The following is a 27,249-nucleotide window of genomic DNA, read 5'->3' as shown; positions in this document are numbered from 1 at the left end:
CCGCTGAGCGCCCCCCGCGTCATTCCCTCATCGCCGCCCCGTTGAGGCCGCAGGGGCAATGACGAGACGGCGAGCCCTGGCCTCGCCCTGAGTGGTCTTAATTTGCGCTTCATTTTTCCCGTTTCTAATGTTTCAGATTTTTATTTCCTATCTCCTTTCTTATGTTTTCTGATTTTGGATTGTTGTTTTTTTGCCATGAAAGAGAGTGGGCATTCATCTGAATATTTGATGAAATATCAGACTGAATGAGCTAGGAGCCTTTTAACGTTAAAGGACTTACTTTTAAACCTTTTAATCTAAACCCGCACATAACATTCCCAGCATCTCGATCTTTAACTAATTAATCATATCTGAAATAAGTTTATTTTATATTTCAATCTCTTCAATCTCTTTCAATCTCTGCCCTCCGTCTCCTCGTCTGTCCGCAGCTGGTGGATCGGGTGTTTGACGAGAGTCTGAACTTCAGGAAGATCCCTCCTGTGATAACGCCCAATAAGGCGCCAGAGATCAACGGCAAGCCGGTGGAGCTCCGCCCCCGCGCCCCTGACACTCTGGAGCCCAGAGCCCTGCGGAGACGCACCTGGAACAGAGAGGAGGTGAGGGAGGAGGAGGACGTAAGGGGGGGAAAAAGAATAATGGGTGTTGGGGTCACATCTCCTCCACTACCAGTGAGAGTTAGGAAGTTAAACTGTCCAATGAGGGATGATTCGGTGGCCATGTTAGGGATGGGGCCAGGACACCGGGGTTGGCCCCCCTACTCTTACAACGAGTGCCTTGAGCAAGAACCAAAGGGAGTCAGGACCTCATTCTAACATGTTTTAAGTGATCATATAGTATATATTTGTATGGCTAGTTATTTTAGGGTTATTTTATGCAATAACTGATGATGATGATGCGTCCAGGTCTGTTGTTTCTGAACCTTTAATTAAGTGCTGAGTTTCTTGTGCCCGTGCAGGCTGTGCTGGACAGTCTGCTCATCACGTCTGTGACACAGCTCTCCTCCAAGATAAGGCAGTCTGTGGACAAGACCGCTGGCAAGATCAGGTACGTCCTACCTCACGTCATCTTCAAGCATTCGTTCAAATTATTATTTGTGCCGCAACGTTATTTCTGACCACTAGGTGAAGAACCTAGTTGGTTATTTTCGCCTATTACATGAAAGGATACATTATCATCATTATTGGGCGTTTCAGTTATTGGTGTGAGAATTGGCCTGAACATTCTCTATGAGAAAGAAAGAACCTACAATATACAGGCCTAGCTCTTAGAATACGTTCTTAGAACGTTATGAAACATTTGTTTGTATATTGTAGAACTTAACACATTGTATGCATTTTGTACATTTGCTACCAGAATATTATTCAAGGATAAAGAGAGGAATTGGGAGGAAATTGAGAGCAAACTGAAGTCTGACACAGATATCCCACACCTGAAAACCGCCAACAAGGTAAGAAGCTGTACATTTAAAAGGATGGAATAAAGTCATTCACTCTTCATGAGGGGGGAATGGTTTAGAGCAGTGAGTTGATTGTTTGTTTTCTCTCCCGTTCTGCGCAGGAATTCTCTTCTATTCTGCTTGAGCTGAAACGGGTGGAGAAACAGCTTCAAGGTACACTAAATGAACAGCAAGCACACTAATATATATATATATATATATATAGGTTATGTATCAAATATATGAAATATAACATACCCCATGTATATCTCTCTCTCTCTCTCTCTCTCTCTCTCTCTCAGTGATCGACGTGATGGTGGACCCAGACGGCAGTCTGGATGCCCTGGCCAGCCTGGGGCTGACCAGCCCTACGGCCGCCACCAAGCCCCTGGCCGCCAAGCCCCCGCCCCCCTCCAGCAGCACCCCCAGCGCCGGGCCACACCCCCCCATCCCAGGCTCCCTCCCTGAGATCATGCCAAAGCCTGTTGTGCCGTCCGCCCCCACCAAGAGCCAGGCTGTGTCCGGGGGGCCCCAGCATGAACCAGCCAGGGGCCTGAGTGTGGTGGGGGCCATGGGAGCCGGGATCGGGGGGCCACCATATGGACGCATCCGGCCCAGCGGAGAGGAGGCCATAGCTCAGAAGTGAGCGTGATTATCTGCCGATCAAAAGGAACCGCGGGGATCCCCTTTCACACTCATACACAGACAACTGTGGTAAACCAGCCCAACGTTTAATACCAGTTTAAGACAGAATCTACCTGGGACTGGATTGATCAACACATGAGTTCACTTACAACCCCTTCATATGTGCTAACTGGCCAACTTAATGCCTAGTCGTACGGCACAACAACTCTGCACGGCCAAACGGGGCAGAGCATGTTCCAGGGGTCTCCTATGTGCTCCTCCACATTACTCTCCCGTTTCCGGACAAGACGTCCACAACTTGCCTTAAAGCACACCGGCCTCAGTCGATCCTGATGATCCATTCCGCTCAAACACAAACCACACGACAATATCAAACTCAATTGCAATATAAGATACTCTTATACATTGTTCAAATATAGTATTCGGTATGTTTTGCGTTATATCAGCAGTCTGCAGTAAAACAATATGTATATTCTTGCTGCCTCAACAAGTGCCCAATGAGATACAAAGCCAAACATATTCCAAACCAGACACGCTATCCTCTGAAAACGCTCTGGTAATGTGGGAGCCATATGGATGTCATTCATATGTGGTTCCCTCTGCCGCACATTTCATTTATGTATATGAATCTCGCTACGAATTACTCTCGCTACTCGCAACTCCTCCGTCCATCTCTTGAAGAACAGACTTTGCTGAAGCGGATTGTATCATCTCTCCGAACCCCATCCCTCCTGTGTTCATCGTCCCTAGTCTCCTTACCGCTTTGTGAAGGAAATTCTAAAGGAGAACTTGACTTGGTCCCTCCCTAGTAGCATGTACAGAACTGAATGCAAAATTTCCTCTATGGATGTTAGTGTCGTTTTTTTATATGTATGGATTTGAAAGAAGGAAAAAACCTTTAGGAAACTAACGATGGGTCTAATTTGTTCATACATGTCACCTACCAAAGCTAACTAGTCGTAGCATAAAAACATTTGTGAATGTTTTTTTTCTATTCCCTCCATGTTGTATTTGTGCAGAAGCCCAGGAATTTGTAGTTGAAAATGGCACTTTCTTTTTGTCAATTACTTTTCTTCTGATGTACAAATATTTGGCAAGAAAGACTTAAAACTCGTCTCGATAGATCTGTTATTATGTCCTGAAGAACATATCGAGGTTTAAGCAGATGTCTTAGTCTATGTGACACGGATGACAGCATTTTGATAATCAGCGCCCTTAAGTCTCAATCTACGGTACATCCCAGAAGTGTCCTATCATTTCCAATTGGAGTTTTTTACTACTTTGTAAAATGTTTTACTTTGAAAGGGCCAGTTTGGAATGTGATCTTTCAACATAATTCCTTCTAATATTTAGATACTGTATAACAAACCAATAACCATAACATTAGCTTTTAAATGCATTGACTGACAATGAATCTGAATTCAGCAATATCTTCAAATGTTTTTTAACAGTATAACCATCTACTTCAGCACTGGGATACTTCAGTGCTGAGCCACAGAAAACTGCTGGAATGTCTGGTTTAACGGTGCAAACATTTTTCAAAACACACACAGGGCAGCTTTCACAAGGCTCTCGTTTCAGAGTTTGAAAATGCCTTTGATGGAACGTCACTTCATAATTATTGAACATGGAGTTCTTCTGATGGCGCATATTTCTTTGAATGCCAATTTTTAACAGCGTAAAGTTGCATAGTTCATCTTACACAGAGAGAGAAAGCTCCTATGTGAGTCCTACTGCAGAATTATGCAGAAGAATTATGCACAAAGGCAGGGTTGAAACATGGCTGCTTTACTTATTGTTTTTGGGGAACTACACATTTTCTAAGCCTCTATTTATCGTATAGTCTTTGTTCTAGATTAAGCTGATTTAACAGTGTATTAGTACTTAGATAACTTGCCAATAGTGGATTTAGGTACCAAAATACATAGTGTTCCTTTTCTCCTCGCTATACTGTACTGTAACTGTACAATGTTTTAAAACCAAGTGCTAGAGTTAACAATTCAATGGCATTGGTAACAAATGAGGAAAGAATGTTCTTGTCAAATAGGTCATTTCTGTTGTTTTGCACTTTTCTGTACATTATTTTGTGGTGCTTCATTTTGCTAAGAGCAGTACAAAGTGGTGCGAGGCACTTGTCAAGTCACAGGTATTCTGATTGTCCTATGGTCTTGTCTCCATGAAACCACTGTCTTTTCAAACAAATCTGTTCTTGCTATTTTTGTGCCCTATTTTATCAAAAGATCATGGGGCGATTGTGAATACTTGGTACATGTTTATTTTTCATGTTTAAGTTTACATGTCTTATCATTTCTTATCATTTTTGTTTCAAAAGAACCCCAACAATTTATTTATTTGTTCTTTATTTTGTTCATGTCGACTTTGTGTTTGGTATTGTTTGTTCTATACATTTGTTACTTATTGTTAATAAAGCAAGACCTATTTGGAATAGGGTTTTTTTTCCCATTGTGTTGGATTATGCACTATATGCACAGCAATGGTTCATAAAATAAGTGGGAGTGAAGCGTGGGTTAGTTCTGCTGAGAGACTTAACCTATTAGGTCTAACCTAGACCCCGCCTAGGCTCCACCCCATCACTGAATAGTGTGCACCCCATCATCGAGCTGATCCTGTCTGATTAACCAGCAAGGTTTCAACGTACCACTTTCCTACCGGCCATTCATTCAATTAAAATGGTGGTGCCCTCTGGGACCTAGCAAAATAAACTAAATAAACCGACAACGCAAAACATTCCACTCAATTGACCAAGCAGGTTAAATAGAGGTGACATTACGGGGATACCAGCATCCACTTTTGGACAAAATCGTTTCCAAAAGGTGGTTATGGGAATAACATGCATGTATATACGACAACTGATACGACAGATGAAAATAGGCTTAAAACTATAACCCCATGGCACTACATGATATATCAGATTTTGTGAAGTCAAAACTGATCTCTTCGACCCCAACTTAGTGCTGCTAGAGCTCATGTAGCCAGGGCCCGGGCAGGCTAGCTCAGGTATAGCCCCCTTTTCAGTATATAACGGCAACCCGCATAACAGTAAAATTGCACCCAATGTCTTAAGCACAGGTTCTACAATGCTTTAATTAAAGTAGGTTTACATAAGTTATTATGAAAACATTTTACATAATAAATGCAAAGTATATATATAAAAAATGACAATGCATAATTGTGAAGTACATTTATGCAACCATAAACAGTGATATATAATTTCTCTAAACTACAGATCATACAAAATAAACAGACGGCATCAGTTTAGTGCATTTTATTGAACATAACCAGTGATTTTTCATTTCATGCCAGTTCTCTTAGACCCATTTCAGACTAAATCAAACAACACTGGATACAACCCAGCACAGACTCTTTGAGAGGGGTGCCGCGGTGATGGCTCTGGGAGTGGGAGACTGGGCAGCTAGCCGGGGGGCCAGGACATCTGGCGCCCACCCATGACATGAAGGTGAATGTGGTAGACCGACTGGGCGCCATCGGGCCCGTCGTTCAGCACCACCCTGAAGCCTTTAGCCAGCCCCAGCTGGGCCGCGCACTTCTTCGCCACAAGCATCAAGTGGCCCAGCAACTGTGGAGACACACAGGGTATCAAGCTTCAATGTAGGCGTCACACCAAACGGAACTACGGTAATAAACATTTCCGAGCAGCATAGTAGCTCCTACAGTCAAAATGAAAGAATGCCATTTAATTGAAAGAGCTCCATCTATTGGCTGTAGATGGAACTGAAACAGGGACCACATCAGTACTGCAGTCCTTCAACAGAGACGCCAACTCTCAGCATGAAGCCTGATGACCCTCATCACACCCTCTCAGGCCACTCCTCCGATCTCTAATTACGACTTGGAGACTGCTTTGAATACATACATACAGACAGACCCAGAAAACTTTAATCGGTAACATAGACTTTGAATGTCATATATTGAGATTCTAGCTAAATATGAACTATATAAACCACATATTGCCTAATAACTGTTGGACCTAAGCCTGTTTAGGTGCGGTCTGGATCAATAAGTCCCAGACCTGGTGGTCAATGGTGATCATTGACCTAATCCCTCTGGTTGCCAAAAAACTACTTTTTCAATTGTTGGGGTAAGGATGAGAAGCTGGGAAATGGCTGCAATAGTCCTGCTTCTTTACTTGAAGTATAGTCATGAATAAACAGAAGTCTGCTGTGTGCGGCCCCAAAATAATGTGCCCAACTCTCAATGAAATCTCACTCCCAGTCTGAAAAGCCCTGTTCATACAGGATTTAAATATTCTATTAACATAGTTATTTCAGCAAAGCATGACCTTATCAAGCATATAAATACAAGAACACTAGTCCATTTGGATGAGTGGTACTTACTGCAGCATCGCCATCCTCAGCTTGGGACAGCTGAGTTATGGGCTTCTTCGGGACCACCAGAAAGTGAGTAGGTGCCTGAGCAGCGATGTCTGGGAAGGCTATGCACTGAAAAACAAGCAGTAGAGACATCAGACAAGGCCAAGTAATGTTAAGTAAAAGACAGGTTCACATTACTACTGACAGTCATTGCGGAGATAGGCTGACGTTATACTGTAAATTCTTGGTCAAATAAACATTTTGGAGACTTACATTAGATGAGAAATTGGAGTATGATGCAATGCAATGCAATACATTATGGAATAGGTCATTTAGTATTCTACAGACACTTAAAAACACCTCAGGTGCAAAGATAAAGGCTACTATGTATGCAGAGCTGGCCTAACGTTACGTTGCAACATTAACACTTGCCTGTTCATCTTCATATATAAGAGTTGCAGGAATCTCCTTGCGGATTATCTTTCCAAAGATCGTATCTCCACCTGGCAGGGCAGCCTGCGACTTGACTATTTCGTCCGCCATGGTGGTCGAGACGAGAGCGCAGCACTACTGCCCACTTATGATCAGAGTTGCCAGATTGGGCGGGCCAGATTTCCCGCCCAATGTGGCAACACTGGCTGCAGTGCTCTGCAGCAGGCGTTGCCAGATTGGGTGGGAAATCAGGCCCAAACTGGCAACACTACTAAGGGTCTTGGGAGCTGTAACGTGCATACCGACTGCTATTGGTAGATTCATGCCCGAGCATTTGGAAGCGTGTTCAGTGATTGGCTGCTGGCACTAGTTTCGCTTTCCAACACGGAAGTGAGCTAAATAAGTCAACATGCCCGGCTGCGTTCCAATAACCAATACTATCATACTATTCAGTATGGCAGAAAAAGATTGAGTATGACATAGGAGAATGCAGTTCGCCAAAACTACCAGGATGTTGAAATCAGCGAAGTCACCTGTAGTGTGTCCCAATTGTATGTATACTACAGTATGTACTACAAGTAAAAAGAAAAAGTGATTGTAGTAGGCCTACGTAGTACTGCAGGAAAAATGGGGCTGCGTTCCAAATATCATATTTTTTAAGCGTTGCAGCCATATATATATAACTAGATGCCTCGTCCGCGGTGCTGGCCAATGGAGTCGAACGTCACCACTGGCGGCCATCTTACCACAGTAAGCTGCTCACCAATAACATTGTGCTGGTATTGATTAATGTACTTTTAAAATAACCATAACATGCTCAATTTTCAACCGATTTTCAAACGGGTTGGTTTTCTTATAAACGTCAGAGATGTAGGTATGACAGTATATACTTACTAATAGTTGTTAGGTTCTAGGAAAAATAGAATAATGTTCTAAAATAGGTACAAGATTTCCCTTTACAAGTATACATCAAGAAAGGCTGCACGTTGAAATCCCCACCCTGTACAAAGATAACCATGTGTTTTCATATGAAATGAACATTAAACAGAACAGAAAGGTGAAGTAAATACACACATGCACAAGGTATTCATGTTATTTATATTAAATCAATATTTGGGCTACTAAAACTCAGCAATCTATTGTGTTGGTAACTTCACTCAAATCTATCTACAGTCAAGTATGCATTTAGACAAATACGATGAAATATGATTATAATATGTGCAACTTTTGTGGCTGTTTAAGACACATTGAAGGCATGATGCCACCATAGGTTTGCAGAGAACTATATGTGGAGAGAGAGAGAGAGAGAGGCAGCAAAAATGGGCGAGCCCACAGAGAGACCCACCAGGGGCGTAAGTTACGCCCCTGGTGGGTCTCTCTGTGGGCCCGCCCGCCCAATGTTACGCCGCGTAACATTGGGCTAATGCCCTTTGAAAAGGACTGTTTTATTGAGCTTCTGTCGAATGTTGTTGCTCTGTAAGCTTAGTGTAGTCATTTTAGTGATGTGGTGTAGCCTTAGCTTAAAAAACAAAGAGAGACAACTAGTGTTAGCAACGTATGGTGATGGCTGTCTATGCCACACTGCGTGTCGCCGATGTGCTCCCTGAGCACAAACACATCCTCTTACCCGATCCTCTTCCGTACAATGTACAAGACCTCTAGCAGTTTGAAGGGCTGTGATCGTCTGAAACTAGCTGATGCCTGGCGAATGACCCACTCTGCTGCCCTGACGACCCTCACTGTGCCCTCTGATGGAATCACCAGGCCTCCATTGTTTCTTAGACACAGCAGGTGGTAGCTCTGGTCCTTGATGGCAGATGCAGCGTCTGTCACCAGGCTGGCACGGCAGACATCACAGGACAGCTTCTTCAGAGCCCGTCTCACAACAAATCCTGAAATTTGGGTTAGTATAATATCATAACTTACAATAATATGCGTGGGGAAATTAAGGAAACATAAATTTTTTTGGACTGTCAAGAGTGTTCTCTCACAGAGTTGACTATTGGCACTATCGGTTATAGGCAAAATCGACTTTCAGTCAGCCTTCACCTGAAATGTACACGAGAGCGTTGTCCACAAGACCATCATAGCAGACGGGAAGGTTGCTGTGGTCATGTACTAGGGCAGGAATGTCAGCAAATGGGGATGGAAGATCTTCTCCTCCTGCTAGAGAGGACATATCTACAGCTGACAGGCTTGTTGTCGATGACCGCTGATAGGGACTCTGTCTCATCCTGTGCAGTCCCATTGCCTCTGCATGGTTTAACAACTCCACACTGGGCCATCAGCTTTCTGAAGATCTATTTGAACTGGGTTGTTATTCCAGCGCCACCTTAAAAAAACACACAAGATATACAAGTATAAATATATAAACATATAAACATATAGACCGAAAAACTGAAAACAATCCAAGCATTTGCTGAAACTTTGTCACTTAGTGTTGAGGCTGGTAAAAATAAATTTTGAAACCTACCGGATGCTCTGATGGAGTTAAAGAGAAGTTCCAAATGGTCCTGGCTGAATCTGTAGGTCAGGACATATTGCTGTCCTTCGAGCAGCACAGGAACCATCGACATCAACGTGTCAATGTTTATGACGAAGCCCATGACAGAGAGGAACCTTCAAAAGCAAATAAAGGGGTGTTAAAGCTGACTAGTTTGCATCCCTGACCTTAAAGTATAATCTGTGTAAGGTTTAGGATCCTTAAAATTACTTTTAGGACACTAAAACCTTCTTGAATCAATTCACAACATAACATGCAGACCATGCAATACATAAACAGAAAAGAGCATCTCATGAACTCGATGGAGACAGGACAGAACATCTTACAGGACAGAGCATCTTATGAACTTGATGCAGACAGGAGGACAGAGCACCTGAACTCGATGCAGAAGACACAGAAGACTGTAGATAAACAAGAGAACAGAGCATCTGTTGAATTTATATCATGGACTTGAGGGATGCACTGAAACCGGTAGAGGTTAACCTTAGATAATTTAATGATTTGTAAATTGACTACTTGTATACATCTCGAATAATAAAATAAACCCTTATTTTCTAATTGAGCACACAATAATTTAATTAGAATTAAGAATTTGTACTGGATATTGGCGACTACAAATGTTGTAAGTGCATCACTAATTGTCGCTATTTTAAAAGAGCTCTTTGTTCGGTAAAGGGGTTTGCCATCCTCCATCTTCAAAGTGAGCAAGTACCCCCTGGCTTTAATCAAGAACTCCCTGGTGCTTGTCCAATTCCTGGAACCAAGGGGGGCTTTGAACCCTTTGGCTCTGGGATTGCGACTGTTCAAGATGTCAAACTGCTTGTCTGTTATCTTTAAACAAATATCTAAATTAACTCAAAGCACTGAAATCATCACTATAACTTAGTGTCAACAGGTATCAGATAGTAAACACCCAAGTATGAGGCATGGTTTGATTTCTCTCCATTTTCTCTGTGGCTATGCTTTTAAAATGTATATTGCTGCATTGCTTAAACCTGTAAATCTGAGATGGAACAATAAGGGTGTTTTTGAGGAAAGTATGAGGTAGGTATTAACAGTTTTAACCAAGTTCTTGCATAGTGTTGAATTTCAGGAGGGTCATATTTATTGAATCGTTCCTGATGCCAAAATGTTCAGTTTTGGGGTAGCTGACCAACATATCAACTACAAAGGGAGGGTGGGTGTTAAAAGGGTTAAAAGGGGTTAAAGCAATTAATCACTCAAATGTTGGTAAGAAGTTAACAGTAGAATGTTGGGAAATGTTTTTGGTCAATGATGCAAATCCTAGCTGCATTACCTTAATTAATTCAGAAGTAGCCTCACAATCTTTGAACTCGGCATAGCCCACGTCCTGCAAGGTGCGGAGCGCCACTGCCACAGAGTTACTCAAAGTCTGAGCAGCCAGGGAGACCTTGATTGAGTTTATAAGGAGAAATGAAGAGCACATTAAAAAATACAATAAAGCCCTAGAGCCCATTTCTATTGCGGCCCTCTATACATAAATCATCATGCAAACATACCTTCATCTTCTGATTAGCAAAATTCACATGCTTATCTGTGACTCGATGGGCAGCATGTATGTCCACTTTTCTTTTGGACATTGTTCAGCTGAACTATGTACTTCAAATTGATACTGCCAGTTATGCTTCTAATTGGGCTGTATGCCTGCAGAATCAGATTATTTTTCACTGCACACATCAACTGTAAAGCACCATATTCTGCAGAATTATGTAAATAAAATTAAAATGTATAAAAAGCAGAACAGTCAGAGAAAATAAGCAATAATGAGCGTGTACCTGCAACATATTGCGTGTCAGCTTCAGCATGTGGCAAGCGTCCATCATAACAAAAACATTGTCATGGGTTACTGGATGTGGGAAATGGGTCTTCAAGGGCTTACAGGGGTCTGCTTTTAAATCGCACCCAAGTTGGGTGCACATACTGATATTTGTTGCATGACCATCCATTGTCATGCACACCACCCTTATCTGACGATGATGCAGCTCTTCTAATGCATGTTCTACTAACACTTTCTGTGATTCTGGTGTGAGGGACTTGGTCAAATAATATGCAATTGGAGCTTTCCAATAACCTTGAAGCCCAACCACCATAAACACAAGAACCACAGAAGCTATGTCAGTCTCATTCAGTCGATCCCCCATGTCCACTTATCCAAACATTATTTGTGTCTGAGGATCATGTTGGACGTGTTTTTTGATGTACATGGCATCCAGCATCAGAGTGACACATCCGTATTTGACCTCATCTTCCTGACGCCGTCTTTCCAGCATGTCCAACATCATTTTATTGAGACCAGGTCTGGCATCAAGAGAGCTCAGCTACCTTTTATAATTAAAAAGAAGATATTTAACCACGTAGCCATTTAACCACTAACACAAGCATCCCTATGGTGGACACACTAAATAATATTGTCTGTAGTGCTTAATGTAATTCAGTGTAAAATTAGACATCATGAAGAATACCTTGAATGCAATGAACTGGGATGTGGCAGGTGAATGTGCAGAGTATCTCTCAGGTAGTGATATGCATTTGGACCATGCAGATGGAGCGTAAGGGCAAGATCTCTCTGGGCCTTGGTGTACTCTACACCTTGCCTCGACAGGAGATGAACCGGAAGATCTGAAATTAAATTAGAAAAAGTCATAGCATTCAAGCTTGTCTTTCAGCTCTTCGTTGATGAGGTTTTTCTCCTTCAGTTCCTCCAGAACAGCCTGCATGTTGTTCTTGGCCCTGTTTTCTCTCCTGAAGCCATTGATCTTCTCCCGCTGCAGTTTCCTCACTCTCGCTGAGGCTTCTTCAAGTTTGGCCTTCATAGCTGTAGGGCAAACAGGCAATGCATACAAGTGGTCGTCAGTGGCCTGCCGCTTGCGGCTCAATCTCCTCTCTCCAGTAGCTCCCTGTTGTTTTGGCAAAATATACAAATATATAAATAATAGTAATACGGAAATGAATAACTTTCAATTCAATCTTCACTTTTGAATTCTGTGAACCTGAATGAATGTTTAGGTTCTCCAATTCTCCAACAGAAACACAACAGCATACTTTTAAGAAATTCTACAGGCTTCTCCACTTATAAGACGTTTTCTGGCTCTGGACAAAAATATAAAGGTTGCCTACCCCTGGGTGTGGTTTCAATGTGGTTCACACATGTTTATTCATTCCAGTGTATGACTGAGAAAGTGAGATAGTCAGTGGTTTTCAAACTTTTTACACAGAGTACCACCTCAAATAATATTGGGCTCTTAGACTACTAACACCATAATAGACCTGGGTAACATCAAGATAAAGGATTTAATATAACAAGGCATATGATGCTCTAATTAGTTTGTGACATTCCACATGCAAATACTCACAACACCAGGCATCAAGTCCATTGCAAGGTTGTCTTCCGCTCTTTTAGCTGGGGTTGTGCTTCTTGTTGCTACAGACTAAAATAAACATAAGTAAAGAAGTTTGGAGTGTCTAAAATGTGCTGTAATAAACAACACATTATATAACTTGCAGAAACAAAAACTAAAGTGTGACATTTAATCACATATTTATATTGATATATCAATCTTATACACCTTTAAATTATTGTGGGTCAATGATACACATACACTTTGAAGATGAGCTGTAAAGTTGAAAAGGGTTGGCACAACACCATCTTTAAGCCGGACATTCTGCCCCATCCTGTCAAAGTTCTCACTCCTGAAATGGTCACTGCAGAGCAGTGTCCTGTCAGAGGCAGCAATACCGTCCCTTCTTAGGGCAATTTCCTACTTTATCCTCATCGCTCTGGCTTTGGGAAGCCTTAAAAAATTGAGAAATGCACCCAGATATATTAATAATTGTCAACATTTTCAATCAGTATTTAAGATTAACCACACTAAAAAAACAATAAAAAGGTGTCCAAAATTCCATTCAGTGATTGTGTTAACAAACATATTCTAAAAAGCCTTGTGTTGTAGAATGTTGGTGTATTTTAGTGTCTCTCTTATTGTTCACATTTCTAGTCTAGGAACAGGCCAGGGCCTCTCATACATACAAGGTGTTATCCCCAACATTCTGCCATTGTTATGTCTCAACAAGGTTGAACCAACCTGGTCCTCCGGGACATAGCCAGGGCCAAATACCTTATCAAGGCTGAGAGTGCGTCTGTTCACGTGTTATTCATCTATCCCCTTTTTGTATTATACTCGCCCCAACCCTTTGGTTCGACGAGTAGAGGGTTTCGACAGCCAAGGAACAAGTCATCGACCACCGGGTCCACTATAGATTATTCAACCTAAGTCTGTATCTCGCTGTACATCCTGGAATAAACCATCTATTCAACCCTCTAATCCAACCTGTCAAGCTGCTTTGATTTCGACTTCAAGAATTACTACTACGACTGAAAATACACAACGCAGAGTCTGTCCGAACAGTTTAGAAATAAGCTGAAATCTAACATTTGGTGCCGTGACACCGTCTTGAAGAGAGAGGAGTGAGAAGACGATTGCCTCTGAAGATTGCCCTGTGACCGAGAAGACCGCGCGCCCTGCCTGGGAAGACGTCTGATCAACGCCTGCCCTGCTGAGGGACCCGCATCCACAACGCGGCTGAACCAGCGCATCTCCATGCACCACGTGGGAATCAACGGTGACTGAATCTCATTCCACACTCTCGACCAAGAGAAAAGAACAAGAAAGTAATCTTAAAATAATCTACACACACATAACTGTGATTATTATTATTTGTTTTACTATTAGGCTGCACTACATTTGCTGAGTAATGAAGTTGTGTCATTAAGAGCTTGACGAAGTGAGGACCTGTATTAGTGATTAAGAGCTCAATAATCACTGAATATACGCCATATGAAATTATTGAATTTGTTTGTTGAATAAGGCCTTTGGTCTGGGCTAGAGTCCCAGAAGCTGGGCTAGAGTCCTAGAATATTGTAATAGCATGTCATTCAAGTGATTTGTTCATCTTTGCTAGTTTGTCAATGTTGATACGTGTCCTGAATATAACTTAAGATGTTTGGTTTTGCTCAGGGGTTTTGTTTTACGACTTGTCAGACAAGGAGTGAAACCGTATTTGTATTGAATTCACTGGTGAGGTTACATGAATCACTAGTTTTTTTGTTTGTGCAATGTTGTTTTGATCCCCGCCGAGGAATCACATATTGGTTTTTTTTAATCGAAGAGGGAAAAAGTGTGCCATCATCTGTTGTTGGCATACCGAGCTCCGTGGGAGACGTGTATTTGTTTCTTTCTAAGCAGCGATTGGTCGCTGCTTAGTTTTAGTTTTAGTTTTTTTAGCTTTACCTAGATAGAAAAAATGCCGAAAGGTAAAGGCAGAAAGAAAGCAGAAAAGGAGGAAAAAGATAGCAATCAAAGTCCCAATGCATCCGAACCAATTGAACAAGATTCTTTTGAAGTGGAGGTTAGAGATATTGATATTTATTCAATTAGCGAGACTCTGTCTAGATTCTTCAACGACAGACATGATTTGCAAGGAACCGAAGAAAAACTTCGCATAACATATGAGATAACGACCGACCCCCAAACTAAACGCTGGCCAAAGGAATCGATCTGGATGGTTTTCAAAGACTGGGTCAAGAAGACTAGACGAAATGAACCAATCGGGTTGTCACTATTGTCTCAGTGTAAGCGCTACTTTATCAAGCATGTCAGCAACAAAAAGAGAGATGAATTGGAAAAGACAACTGCTCACTATGAAGATGCTCTGGGAAAGACAAGAGAGCAAATCAAACTGCTTGCCGATGAAATTCGTTTGTTAAAGGATGAATTGACTCGGGAGAGAGACCTATACCAGACGCTAGTCAGAGAAGGACTGATAGCGGCCCGCCCCCTCGACTCAGGGCCCCCAAGGGGGGGTGACCAAGGCAACGGAGGAGGAACCTTGGGAGTCTATGGTCGCATGTACCCCACACTGCCATCATGTGGCCCAGAAGGGGAATACATCTTCCCGATGCAGCCATCGACGCCATCTGGTGGTTTACAGGAGTCAAGACACAGTGTTCTCTCAGACGTCAACAGCTTTATAGGCGAGTACCCGGTCATCTGCAGTACCCCCCACGTGCCACGGAAGGGAAATCCATCTGCCCCACCTGACTATGCTAATCATGATGCGATCCAGATCCCACAACAATTTTCCCCACAGCAATTTCCCCCTGTTCAACACACTCTGTGTGTTCCACAACAATTTTCCCCACAGCAATTTCCCCCTGTTCAACACACTCTGTGTGTTTCACAACAATTTCGCCAATTCTCCCCTGTCCCACCACATTCCTCCCTCCCACAACAATTTCAACATCCGAACCCCCCAACACAACGACCCCCCGCGGTGAGGCCTGGAGCAGTGACTAAGAATGAATCACTCAATGGAGGATCTGATGACAACATACAACCACACTGCAGCGCGATGGGAGGTGCAACCACACCACACATCAAGACCACAGATGAGGGAGAGGAGATTGAAGGAGAAGACAGAGAGGGAGAGCGTCTTCGCAAGTCTGCCCACAAGAGGGCAGTGAGCTTTGCCTGTATGAAGAAGGTTGATGAGAAAGACGAAATAGTTAACCTCAGGCCCTTGAAGAAGATAGAAAGCACTGAGGGACGCACAATCCTCTATGAACCCTCCAGCCCGAAGAACATCGAAAAATGGAGTGCGGATATCGTCCACCCAAAGAGAGCAGGCCTACAGCCATGGATGAAACTGAAACAACTGATGCTTCTGTACGAACTCCACCCCTACGATGGGCTTGCTATATTGTTCAAACACCTGAGCAGCACTGAGCGCACCCAGATTCGATACGAGGTGGAAGATGCCATAGGAGAAGACGGCATGAGACCAGAGAAGGGATGGGAGGCCATAAAGGCGTGGATCCAAAAGCACTCCAAGGCACAGGTTAACTGGACAACAATCACACGTTGTTTGCAGAAGGAAGACGAGAGTCTGGACCAGTTCAACGAGCGCTTCTTCAAATGTTATTTGCTGCACTCAGGCCAAACTGAATATGATATGGACACCATCGACCAGTCACAGGACTTGCCTTTGAAGACCATGTACCTCCAGCAGGTACTGCCGGAGATCCGAAGGGGAGTAAAGACAAGGTTTCCCGGCTGGGACAACCGAAGCAGCACAATGGCAGAGATCAAGGAGTTCGGAGAAAAGGTGGATCGAGATGAAGAAGTCAGGATTCGATTCCTGGCTGACGAGAAGAAGGCAATGGCCAGGGAACGAGAAAGATTCCCCCAGTCCAACAGGGATAGAGAACGATTCCCCCAGTCAGTCAGACAGAGAGAACCTCGACCATGCCACAACTGCGGACAAAATGGACACTGGCAAAGAGAATGTAAAGCCCCTCGAAAGATGTACCGTGACCGCTCCAACGAGAGAGTAGGGGAAGAAAACCGCTCAGACAAAATGAAGGAACTATGGAAGAAATTACAGGCGCAGAGTGCTGAAGAACTCAGCCGCATATGCGATTCAGTGTCGGAAACCAACAATAACACCAACTTGTAATGACACTCGTTAGATTTGGCACGCAAACTAACTGATACGGGGTGAAGAGTAGGGAGTGTTTGAGTGTTTGTTATTTTCATTCCTTTATTTTCACGAGAGGTTAGTCTTCGAAAGATGCTAGGATTTTGTCACCGCCTATCTAAGTGAGAATTCATGTTGGTTCCTTCTTGACACAACTGCTCAGCTTTAGAACATTTGTTTTTGTTTTATTTTTTAACAAAGGTTCACTCATTCATTCATTCACACAAGGTTTATTGAGAACTATGATGACTGATTACTGATTACTGATATAACCATTTTCGAATCAAGCGATTTATTTTTGTATGATCATTTTTCATTGTTTATCTAATCATTAAGACAATTGCAAACCATAGTTGATTATTATTACTGTTGGAGGCTGTGACAATGCCTCCCCCATGACTGATACTGCACTTTTTCTTTGTTTCATGTTTCATCGTACCTGGGAGATCCAGGAGACACGGACACTTGATGAGTCCTTGAACTGAACTGTGTCTGTGTTTGTCCTGACGCCCTACTACGAACTTTCATCCTCATCCCCCATCACACCTGCGGTGGCCATCAACTGGAAAAGAACTCTGTTGCAACTGCTACTCAAAACCAACTGAGTCATGCAGTATTGTCTGTGATGTTGTTGTGCCAAGCAGAGGGAGGGGCCTGGACAGTTGACCTTCTTGATTCTTTAAAATTGTTATCTGTTTTGGTTTAATCATGTGTAACCTAATGAGTTTGTTATTTTCTTTATTATAGTGGCCTACACCTGGTTTACTTGTGTATGATTTGAATTTACTTGTCTTTTGCCTTTTATGCTTTCTTTCATTGATTTAGTTAATTATTAATGGGTCACCAGAAAATACACTGAATTCTCTTTTTGTGGGTGATCTTTAAACTATGTTTAGTATGATCAAGAGGGAGGAATGTAGAATGTTGGTGTATTTTAGTGTCTCTCTTATTGTTCACATTTCTAGTCTAGGAACAGGCCAGGGCCTCTCATACATACAAGGTGTTATCCCCAACATTCTGCCATTGTTATGTCTCAACAAGGTTGAACCAACCTGGTCCTCCGGGACATAGCCAGGGCCAAATACCTTATCAAGGCTGAGAGTGCGTCTGTTCACGTGTTATTCATCTATCCCCTTTTTGTATTATACTCGCCCCAACCCTTTGGTTCGACGAGTAGAGGGTTTCGACAGCCAAGGAACAAGTCATCGACCACCGGGTCCACTATAGATTATTCAACCTAAGTCTGTATCTCGCTGTACATCCTGGAATAAACCATCTATTCAACCCTCTAATCCAACCTGTCAAGCTGCTTTGATTTCGACTTCAAGAATTACTACTACGACTGAAAATACACAACGCAGAGTCTGTCCGAACAGTTTAGAAATAAGCTGAAATCTAACAGTGTCAACAACAATCTAGCAATACTATCCCCGCTGTTCCTGTGTAAAAGGACCTGTATTGTATATACTTCCGCTAAGTAACGATTACTTTTAGAGTAAGGATTATCCTAAAAATAAGTCATAATATTGTAATATCCTACAGGTGAAAGGTGATCCCACGGGTTCTCGTTTCGAGAGTTCGCAGATTAACGCATCCGTAGGCTGCACAAAAGTCTGGCATCTTCACTTGTCAGCAATTTCCTGTAGAATTCATAATGTAAGACAAACAAACCCGATTGGAAATCATGTGCAGTTTAATCATGTTCAACTTAAATTATATTGAATGTAGCAATTCTGCCTCTCCCATCGATGTAAAATTACTGGGTAGCTAGTAGCCTACCCGTGATACACAACTAAGCTGCACGTTAAGTCGTTTTTCGAAGAGAAAATATGCAATTTAACTTTTCAAGCATCCAGAATTATAACCACGTTAATAAGGTGTGTAAGAAACCAAACCGTTTGTAAATCCGTCAAGATTTCAGCGAGATAAGAGTATTAGCGTTTGTGCAGATCACTGACTTACGTCCGCCACAACAGATTCCACCAGAAAGCTTTACTGTGGTAAGATGGCGGCCTATGGTGACGTTCTAGACGCCGCCATAGGGCATCTAGTTAATATATATATATATAATAATATAATAGTTAATATATATATATATGGTTGCAGCTACCCAGGCAAAGTTCTTACTGTTGCACACATTATGCATACAATTGGGGCATAGTACAGGTGACTTCCCCGATCAGCACACCTGTACTAGTGCCACCTGTAGACTTTCAAGGGCTCAGATGATTAGATTGTGTCGGAGAGCAGCAGAAAGTGATGTCATACAGGCCAAGGATGTAAACACCAAGAATGTATTAAAGGGAAATGATGCAACTTTTTCGGCTTAATTTATTAACAGGTTAAGAGTCATTGTGATGGTTCTATAACACTTTATGGGTCGATTGGTCGCTGTTTCGACTCCCCCTAGCACATCTTGGCGGAAAAAGGGAATATGCAAGTTTCTGCCAGCGACCCGCCACCAACTCTCGCGGGAGTCTCGGGTCTCGCGAAGCACCGAATTGCTTTACGGCGCTACAGACCCACTACAGGCTCGATATAAACACAAGTAGCTAAGGGATTGTTACATTCATCATGGATCAGCAGACTAAAAAGAGACAGAGAAACCCAATGTCGGAGAGAGAAAAGGGAGACTGACCGACAGAGAGGCCAGACACGAGTAAACGTTGGGCGAGATTCACAGGAATAGCAAAAATAAATCAGAGGCATTCGAATAGTGGTCTAGTGATCTAAATAAACAAGAACCTGGATTCGGGGATTCAGCCTGTATCTGGGAGACGAGACAGACGAACAGCAAAACAACCATGAAAACAAACGTGTTTGGTAGCGAGTACGCTAACACCCCAGCAAGCAAGCAAGCTAGAAACATACAGGGCTCACAACAAAACGGTTGCGCAAACGCATTTTTACAGAGGCTATCAACATCAAGAAGCCACAATACAAAAAGGACACAGTTCACCCAAGGGTACTTACAATTTCAAGAGCAACAGTCGGCATCCGATTTGCAGTCTTCTTTTTCTTTCAGTTCACACTATTCCTGAGCAGCTCGCCCAACGTTTACTCGTGTCTGGCCTCTCTGTCGGTCTCCCTTTTCTCTTCTTCTGTTTCTCCAACATTGGGTTTCTCTGTGTCTTTTTAGTCGGCTGATCCATGACGAATGTAACAATACCTTCGCTACTTGTGTTTATATCGAGCCGGTTCCGTATTTGTGGGTCTGCAAAGCCGTAAAGCAATTCGGTGCTTCGCGGGACCCGAGATTCCCGCGAGAGTGGGCAGCGGGTCACCGGCCGAAACTCGCATGTTCACTTTTTCCGCCAAGATGCGCCAGGGGAGGTCGAAACAGCGACCAATCAACAAGAAAAAATAAAATAAAAAAAGTGTTAAAGAACCATCACAATGACTCTTAACCTGCTATATTAAGATAAATTAAGCCCAAAAAAGTTGCATTTAATACATAATAAATTATAGATTGCATTCTTAGATCAACATCTGACAATTAGGGCAAGGTTCAGAGTACTAAGGGTGCTGTCAGCTTATTTTTATTTTTTTATTATTTATGAAGGACCTCTGCCCATAGCCGTTATTGTATGAGGGCACTGGGTGGAGGGCCATGGAGACAGATCTAGTGACTCGCACTTGGGGCATGTTATGTGTTGGTAAGAGGGAGATGAGTGTTTGTGAGGTGCTGTGTTGGAGTTGAAAATAAAATGTGATAGCATGACTGTAAATACAATTTTGAAAGGACAGAGCGTGTGATTGAGTGAGTGCAGTGCAGTGGTGTGTCGATTTTGGAAGATTGCTGTGGATCTTTAAAGCTCGGTTGTATAGCCGTGCGATGGGTTCAGTAACTTCCTTGGTAGTGAGAGACCATATTGGTAAACAGTAGGAAATGGTTGAGAATACAATCGCATGCAGGTAGGTTTTGGAAACCGTAGAGCAGTGGTCGGCAAATAGGGGCCCGCGGGCCAATTTTGGCCCGCCATCTATTCTGTCTGGCCCACGAGATGACGTTAATTTCATGTAAAAAAAAAAATCAAAAAAAAAAAAATCCCATATTTTTAAAAAGAAAAAAAAAAAGGCATACAGCAATCCCATCAATTTCGAAACATTTATTGAGGTATAGATGATAGTCCTAAAGTAACAAAACAACAGGTGGAACATCTGTGCAGTTATCCATGACGCACAGGTCGGAACGGTATTGGCACGCGAGTGAGCGTAATCTTGTGCAAAAAAATAACAAAAGTGTCCTGTCTGGCATACAGCAATCCCATCAATTTTGAAACATTTATTGAGGTATAGATGATAGTCCTAAAGTGACAAAACAACAGGTGGAACATCTGTGCAGTTATCCATGACGCACAGGTCGGAACGGTATTGGCACGTGAGTGCGCGTAATCTTGTGCAAAAAAATAACAAAAGTGTCCTGTCTCCCTCCTCCAGTGGGCAAGGTAAAAAATAGTCTACGTTTTGTTAAATTAACAACATAACAAGGTCTGCTCAAATGTGAAATGGCCCAATTAAAATAAAACTTAAAGAAAGTGAAAGATGAATGCACATTGTCCGCGTGGGAGAAGGATCTGCGCTGCTCCTGAATAAAGACAGAAAAAAGGGAATTTACAATTTAAATAAGATCAAACAATATAACTTGGCATTTTTTTAGGCCTACTATTTAAAAAGGCCAGTAGGCTACTCACTTAATGGGAAAAGTGGCTCCTCCCTTCGGTCACAATTTTGTGGATGTCGGGCGACAGGGATGTCACTTTTATCCTCGAGCAGTTCTCCAAGCTTGCATTGGTCAGACGGTTCCTCTCATGTGTCTTGATTGCATTCATTGACGAAAAGCTTGACTCACACGTGTAGGTAGATGGAAACATCGTCAGCACATAAAGGGCAAGTTTCTTGATACCCATGTACTCTTCTGAGCATCCGATCCAGAAATCCTCCACGGAATGCGCACTAAACGCATCACGGACGAGGGAGCTTGACTGGAAATCGATGAGCTCCAACTGAAGCGTTGCCTCGTCCAACGAGCTCATGGTTGTTTTGGCCAGTGAGGAGAATTCCTCGCTTCGCGTGGACAATGGGTCGCGGACAAAGCCAACAATTTCCCTTGGGACACAGTAGTCTCGGAACCGCGACTGAAACTTGTCCAGTAGCTTGTCAAGGAATTCAGTCATAATTCCTGTCACTCGCCCCCCTCCCTGTGATTTTAATGTTGCAAAGTGCAAGAGCCTTCCACTTGCTAGATCAGACTGGAACAACTCCAGCTTCCTTGTAAACGAATCCATCTTCTCGATCAGGTCCACAATGGTTTTCCCTCTCCCTTGTAGTTACAGGTTCAGCTGGTTAAGATGGCGAAAAAAATATGTTAAAAACGCGATGTTTGAGATGGACATTTCACCTTCTAGAAAGGCCAGGTGATCGTCTGAAGCACGCATCTTGCTCATTCGCAGGAAGGTTTTCACTTGATCTAGTAGCGCACAGAAGCGCTCCAGTGCCTTTCCTTTACTTAACCAGCGCACGTCATTGTGAAGTAGCAGATCTTCGTAGCAGGCCTCTGACTCAGCAACAAGTTGGCGAAAAAGACGGTGCTGTGTGCTTGATGCACCCCGGACAAAATTAATGACTCTCATCACTTTATCCATGACACTCTTCAGCTCGCCACTGAGTCTGGCGCACAGGACACTCTGGTGAATTAGGCAATGTAGTGCGTGCATTTGTGGTGCTATCTCCTTCAATCGGGCCACCAGACCTCTGTGGCAACCAACCATGGCAGGTGCACCGTCTGTCACGATGAGGTTTATTTTCTCAAATGGTAGTGCATGTTGTTTAATCAATTCCTCCACTTTGGCAAACATAACATCCCCAGTGGTGTTCCCTTCTAATGGAATTAGAGCCAACAACTCCTCCCTGAACTCCTTCCCATCAAAATATCGCACGTATATGCACATCTGACTGATATCAGTGTTGTCTGTACTCTCGTCAATGGCAACGGAAAAGTTGGCCTGACTCTGGCCACTCATAATTGATCCGCGCACATCGTCAGATAGGCTCTCTATGCGTCGGGAAGCTGACCTCGCTGAGAGCTGCATTTGTTTCACTGAGGCAATCACTCCATCCATTGACTTATCTGTAGCCAGCTCCTCCAGAACAGCCACCATCACTTCCTTAAAAACCTCTGCGTCCGTAAATGGTTTGTTGTGACGGGTAAGAACCCATGCTGCTTTAAGGGACGCACTTGTAACCCTCTGCTGCTCGGTGAATGACCTGACAAGTATTTTGTTGCTGTGTGCATATCCAGCCTCCAATGCTTTAATTTTATTCGTTCGCACCTCTGTCCCAGGAGGATACACGTTTTTGAACTGGCCATGTTTTGTCTCATGGTGTCTTCTGATGTTATATTCTTTGCAAACGGCAACAGCCTCGTTGCAAATGAGACATGTAGGCTTGGCATTAATAAATGCAGGAAGGATAAACGCATACCTCTGCTTCCATTCTTCTTTGTAGGTCCTGCATTCTGAATCAATTTTTCTTTTCAAGGCTTTCGACAACGACATTTTGCATCGATAACTAGCATAGCAATGTTCAGCTAATAATTTTTACACGTCATCTAAAAGAATATTTGTATACGGCAGGTTGCTAGGCAAGCGCCTGTTTCATGAGAGACGACACGAGATGCAGCAGGCGGCATAAAAACAGCGAACATAAGCAAATAAACGTTTTAATGGAATTAAATTAAATGCGTTTTAAAAGTTAGATGATGTTTATTTTATTTTAATATAATAAAATAAATAATAATTTAAATAGTAGACCCCCCCCCCCCCCCAAAAAAAAAGCTATGGCCCGCGATGCCATTGTCTGAAAAAAAATAGGCAAACGTAATTGCCGACCCCTGCCGTAGAGGATAGGTATGGCCTAATCTTGTTACATACATATAGTTTCTGATTTAACTTTTTAGTTAACTTGGAGGTGTGTTCACGGTAAGTGAGGTGTGAGTCAAGTAACACACCCAGATACTTATATGTTTTGGCGATGACAAGATTTTGATTTGAAAAGATGATGGGACTGGTAAAGGACAGATGCTTTCTGGATGAGTGGAAGTACATGCATTCAGTTTTTGTAACATTAATGGTCAAGTGATTGTCATTTAACCACTTATGCAAAGATTGAAGATCAGATGACAGTTCGGAGTTTATGGTATCAGGGTTAGAGTCGGACAGACAGAGCACAGTGTCATCAGCATACATTAGGCATTTAGAGTAGTTACACACTTGTGGGAGATCATTAATGTATAAAAGAAAAAGCAAAGGCCCAAGGATACTTCCTTGTGGAAAACCCATGTCACACCCTAAGGGCTGAGATGTTGCATGGTCAATTTTGACAACTTGTGATCTGTCTGTTAAATAAGAGGAAATCATATATAAAACAGAGGGTGATAGGTTAAAAGAGTGAAGTTTGGATAATAAAATCAGGTGGTCTACTGTGTCAAACACTTTACGAAAATCACTAAATAAATAGCTTGCCAAAAGAAGGTTCACGAGACCCTCATAACGGTGCCAGTTCTATAACTGCTTCGTCAAAAAGGTGTTGATGAGGCAGTACAATGGATAATTATCATTGTCCGTTGGGAACAGAGGACATTCTACCAGAAAAGCCTTACCAACTGGCAGCACAGCTTTTAAAATACAACTTTTAGAAATGCTGCCACTTTACCTACCTGCGACCTATCCTGTGCTACTGGTACTGCTCCAGCTCACTCACTAGCCACCTCTCTGCCTGTTTCCGACAATGACTACATGATTTACTTGGTGCAGTTGTTCGATGTTGACTGAGGGTCTGTTTCTTTGTGTTTTAGTATATATATATATATATATATATATATATATATATATATATATATATACACACTACACATAATAAAGCCTCCTGTATTAGAACTACTTTCTAAAAAAAAAAATTGAGACCATGTAGGTTTTAAGGCATTGTTTAAGGAGTTGGTGTTGTAGTTCAACAACGATGATATAGAACAGTGTTTCTCATTCAACATATGCTGTGGTGAAGTCCAGGTTTTAACCATGGATTTCAAGCTCTGTCCACATTGGCTGAGGAGCATCTTGGCTACAGCACTGCAACACACAATGTTGTGTGTCCATGGCGGCCAAGTGATCTACCATTGGACTATAAAAAGGCAAGTAGCTATGGGGGCAAACTGCAGTGAAACTATAGCCTTGAAATCCAGAGCATCATCTAGAAAGCTGTAGGGTCTGGCAACGAGTAATGAACATTTCCCAACTCGAGAGGCAGCACGAAGCATGCAATTGAAAATATCACTGCACGCAATAAGATAACACTACGAACAATCAAGAATACAGGGGGTGACATATCCAGAGCCCCATACACTAAGCTAGCAGCGGGGCTAACCAATAGATTAGACTCTTGCAATATCCGGTCGGTAAAACAGCCTATATCAGATACACTGATGTGATTGGTTGTGTTCAAATCCAGGGGAATGGGGGGATTAGTATATTGCTCATTCCCAGAGTGACAAATTCAAATTGTGCTCTCGCGATTTCAAGGGTAGTGAAACTAGGCACCAACACCGAAATACATCCTTCTTCCTAAGTAAATCAATTTCAAATAAAGCCAACAAGAAATAGAGTTCAAGGTTAGGGTCAGGTGCCTTGCTCAGGGACACCTTGAAACTCTAGGTGACAAGGTCACGCTAGGAGAAGCCAGGGATCGAACTTGCAATCTTCTGGTTACAATTAAACCGGCTCTACCTCCTGAGCTAAGCCAACCCAACCATCTTCAAGCTACTTTCACAGTGGACGGGCCAGGCATGTCTTACTTCTTGGCAGGTTGGCTGATCCTTCATTTATTAAGGAGACTACAGATGGAGAGGAAGAGAGTGATCAAGACGGAGAAAGAGCCTCCCTACAGGGTACATTTTAAACACAACACACTGAGCTGCCCTCTGTTGTGACAGAGTGCTCAGTTCCTTCTCTCCCTCCATCAGGCTCAGGAGAGGTGGAGCAGGAGGAGAGCCAGGAACACAGCTGTACCGACCACCTGATGCTGCTGCACCCCACCAACTGATGCTGCTGTACCCCACCACCTGATGCTGCTGTACCCCACCACCTGATGCTGCTGTACCCCACCACCTGATGCTGCTGTACCCCACCACCTGATGCTGCTGCACCCCACCACCTGATGCTGCTGTACCGACCACCTGATGCTGCTGCACCCCACCAACTGATGCTGCTGTACCCCACCACCTGATGCCGCTGTACCGACCACCTGATGCTGCTGCACCCCACCAACTGATGCTGCTGTACCCCACCACCTGATGCCGCTGTACCGACCACCTGATGCTGCTGCACCCCACCACCTGATGCTGCTGTACCCCACCACCTGATGCTGCTGTACCCCACCACCTGAGGCTGCTGTACCCCACCACCTGATGCTGCTGAACCCCACCACCTGATGCTGCTGTACCCCACCACCTGATGCTGCTGTACCCCACCACCTGATGCTGCTGTACCCCACCACCTGATGCTGCTGTACCCCACCACCTGATGCTGCTGAACCCCACCACCTGATGCTGCTGTACCCCACCACCTGAGGCTGCTGTACCCCACCACCTGATGCACCCCACCACCTGATGCTGCTGTACCCCACCACCTGATGCTGCTGCCAGATGACCCCCACATCACCACTTGCCATGAACACCGCACCAACTAAATTTACACCGCTCCATGTCCAATGAAGTCATACATATTGGCACAGATTTCTGATCGTTAAATATGTTTGAAGTAAATTTTGGAACTGCATAGTAAACTACACATTTGTTTAATTAAAACAAATGCATCTAAACTGTACAGTTTAAATGCCAGTTCTGAATTAACTACCTATCAACTACCTACATATCTGATCCAATGACCTAATGCATTCTAGACATGTGTCTTTGTCTGCCATGGTGCTGAGGTTCATCTTGGCCACCTTATAGCAAATGGCTGATATAACAAAGGTTGAATTGCCCTACTGGCACAACTGCAAAAAGATAAGCTATTCACGTGATTAACTTATTTCACACGATGCAGAAAGATAAGCTATTCATGTAATTTATTTATTTCATAGAATGTATCCTAAAATAACGATGCTCCACAACCTCCAAAGCACCGGAAATTAATCTCGTGTACCTTCCGTAAACACTGCGGCGACCTCACGCTACCGGAAACCAGAAGAAATCAGTCCGGGAAGTAAAGGAATTCAGTTTTCAAAGTAAAACCACATTCTCTTCATACTTCACCTCAACTGTTATTAACGTG

The 27,249-nt window shown here is 43.1% G+C and overlaps 2 protein-coding genes and 2 long non-coding RNA genes across 16 annotated transcripts in view; 1 reads left to right on the top strand and 3 right to left on the bottom strand.

Moving 5' to 3' along the window:
• The window catches only part of cep170aa (centrosomal protein 170Aa), a 51,006-nt gene extending 46,480 nt beyond the window's left edge, over positions 1-4,526 (top strand). For all 7 annotated transcript variants that reach the window (XM_060072726.1, XM_060072724.1, XM_060072730.1 and 4 more), the window contains 5 exons: positions 429-596; positions 956-1,044; positions 1,354-1,447; positions 1,558-1,609; positions 1,738-4,526. In XM_060072726.1, coding sequence (XP_059928709.1) covers positions 429-596; positions 956-1,044; positions 1,354-1,447; positions 1,558-1,609; positions 1,738-2,081 — 747 coding nt within the window. In that variant the 3' untranslated portion in view covers positions 2,082-4,526. The remainder of the gene's footprint in view (positions 1-428; positions 597-955; positions 1,045-1,353; positions 1,448-1,557; positions 1,610-1,737) is intronic.
• An 825-nt stretch (positions 4,527-5,351) lies between these two features.
• On the bottom strand, positions 5,352-7,026 carry hint1 (histidine triad nucleotide binding protein 1). Its single transcript, XM_060072744.1, has 3 exons — positions 6,865-7,026; positions 6,457-6,561; positions 5,352-5,678 (listed from the first exon to the last, which is right to left on the bottom strand). Exons 1-3 carry the CDS (start codon positions 6,973-6,975, stop codon positions 5,514-5,516), a joined length of 381 nt encoding a protein of 126 aa, XP_059928727.1. The 5' UTR covers positions 6,976-7,026; the 3' UTR covers positions 5,352-5,513.
• A 1,597-nt stretch (positions 7,027-8,623) lies between these two features.
• Positions 8,624-27,168, bottom strand: LOC132472901 (uncharacterized). Of its 7 annotated transcripts, none has more exons than XR_009529212.1 (8): positions 27,121-27,168; positions 18,462-18,561; positions 12,988-13,180; positions 12,742-12,816; positions 10,665-12,285; positions 9,338-9,483; positions 8,914-9,196; positions 8,624-8,756 (listed from the first exon to the last, which is right to left on the bottom strand). It is a non-coding gene; the product is annotated as an uncharacterized LOC132472901 (long non-coding RNA). The 7 variants fall into 7 exon arrangements; XR_009529207.1 differs by lacking the exon at positions 8,624-8,756 and adding an exon at positions 9,694-9,768 and having other exon boundaries at positions 8,761-9,196; XR_009529208.1 differs by lacking the exon at positions 8,624-8,756 and having other exon boundaries at positions 8,761-9,196; positions 10,665-11,032; positions 11,164-12,285.
• Positions 13,537-18,329, bottom strand: LOC132472902 (uncharacterized). The gene is made up of 2 exons (XR_009529213.1): positions 18,296-18,329; positions 13,537-13,883 (listed from the first exon to the last, which is right to left on the bottom strand). It is a non-coding gene; the product is annotated as an uncharacterized LOC132472902 (long non-coding RNA).
• Positions 27,169-27,249: the final 81 nt, after the last annotated feature.

This window comes from Gadus macrocephalus, chromosome 15 (genome assembly GCF_031168955.1).
Source record: "Gadus macrocephalus chromosome 15, ASM3116895v1".
In the NCBI taxonomy this organism is placed as follows: domain Eukaryota; kingdom Metazoa; phylum Chordata; class Actinopteri; order Gadiformes; family Gadidae; genus Gadus; species Gadus macrocephalus.
Note: the sequence above shows the minus strand (reverse complement) of the source record. Positions and strands in the feature narration are given on the sequence as shown.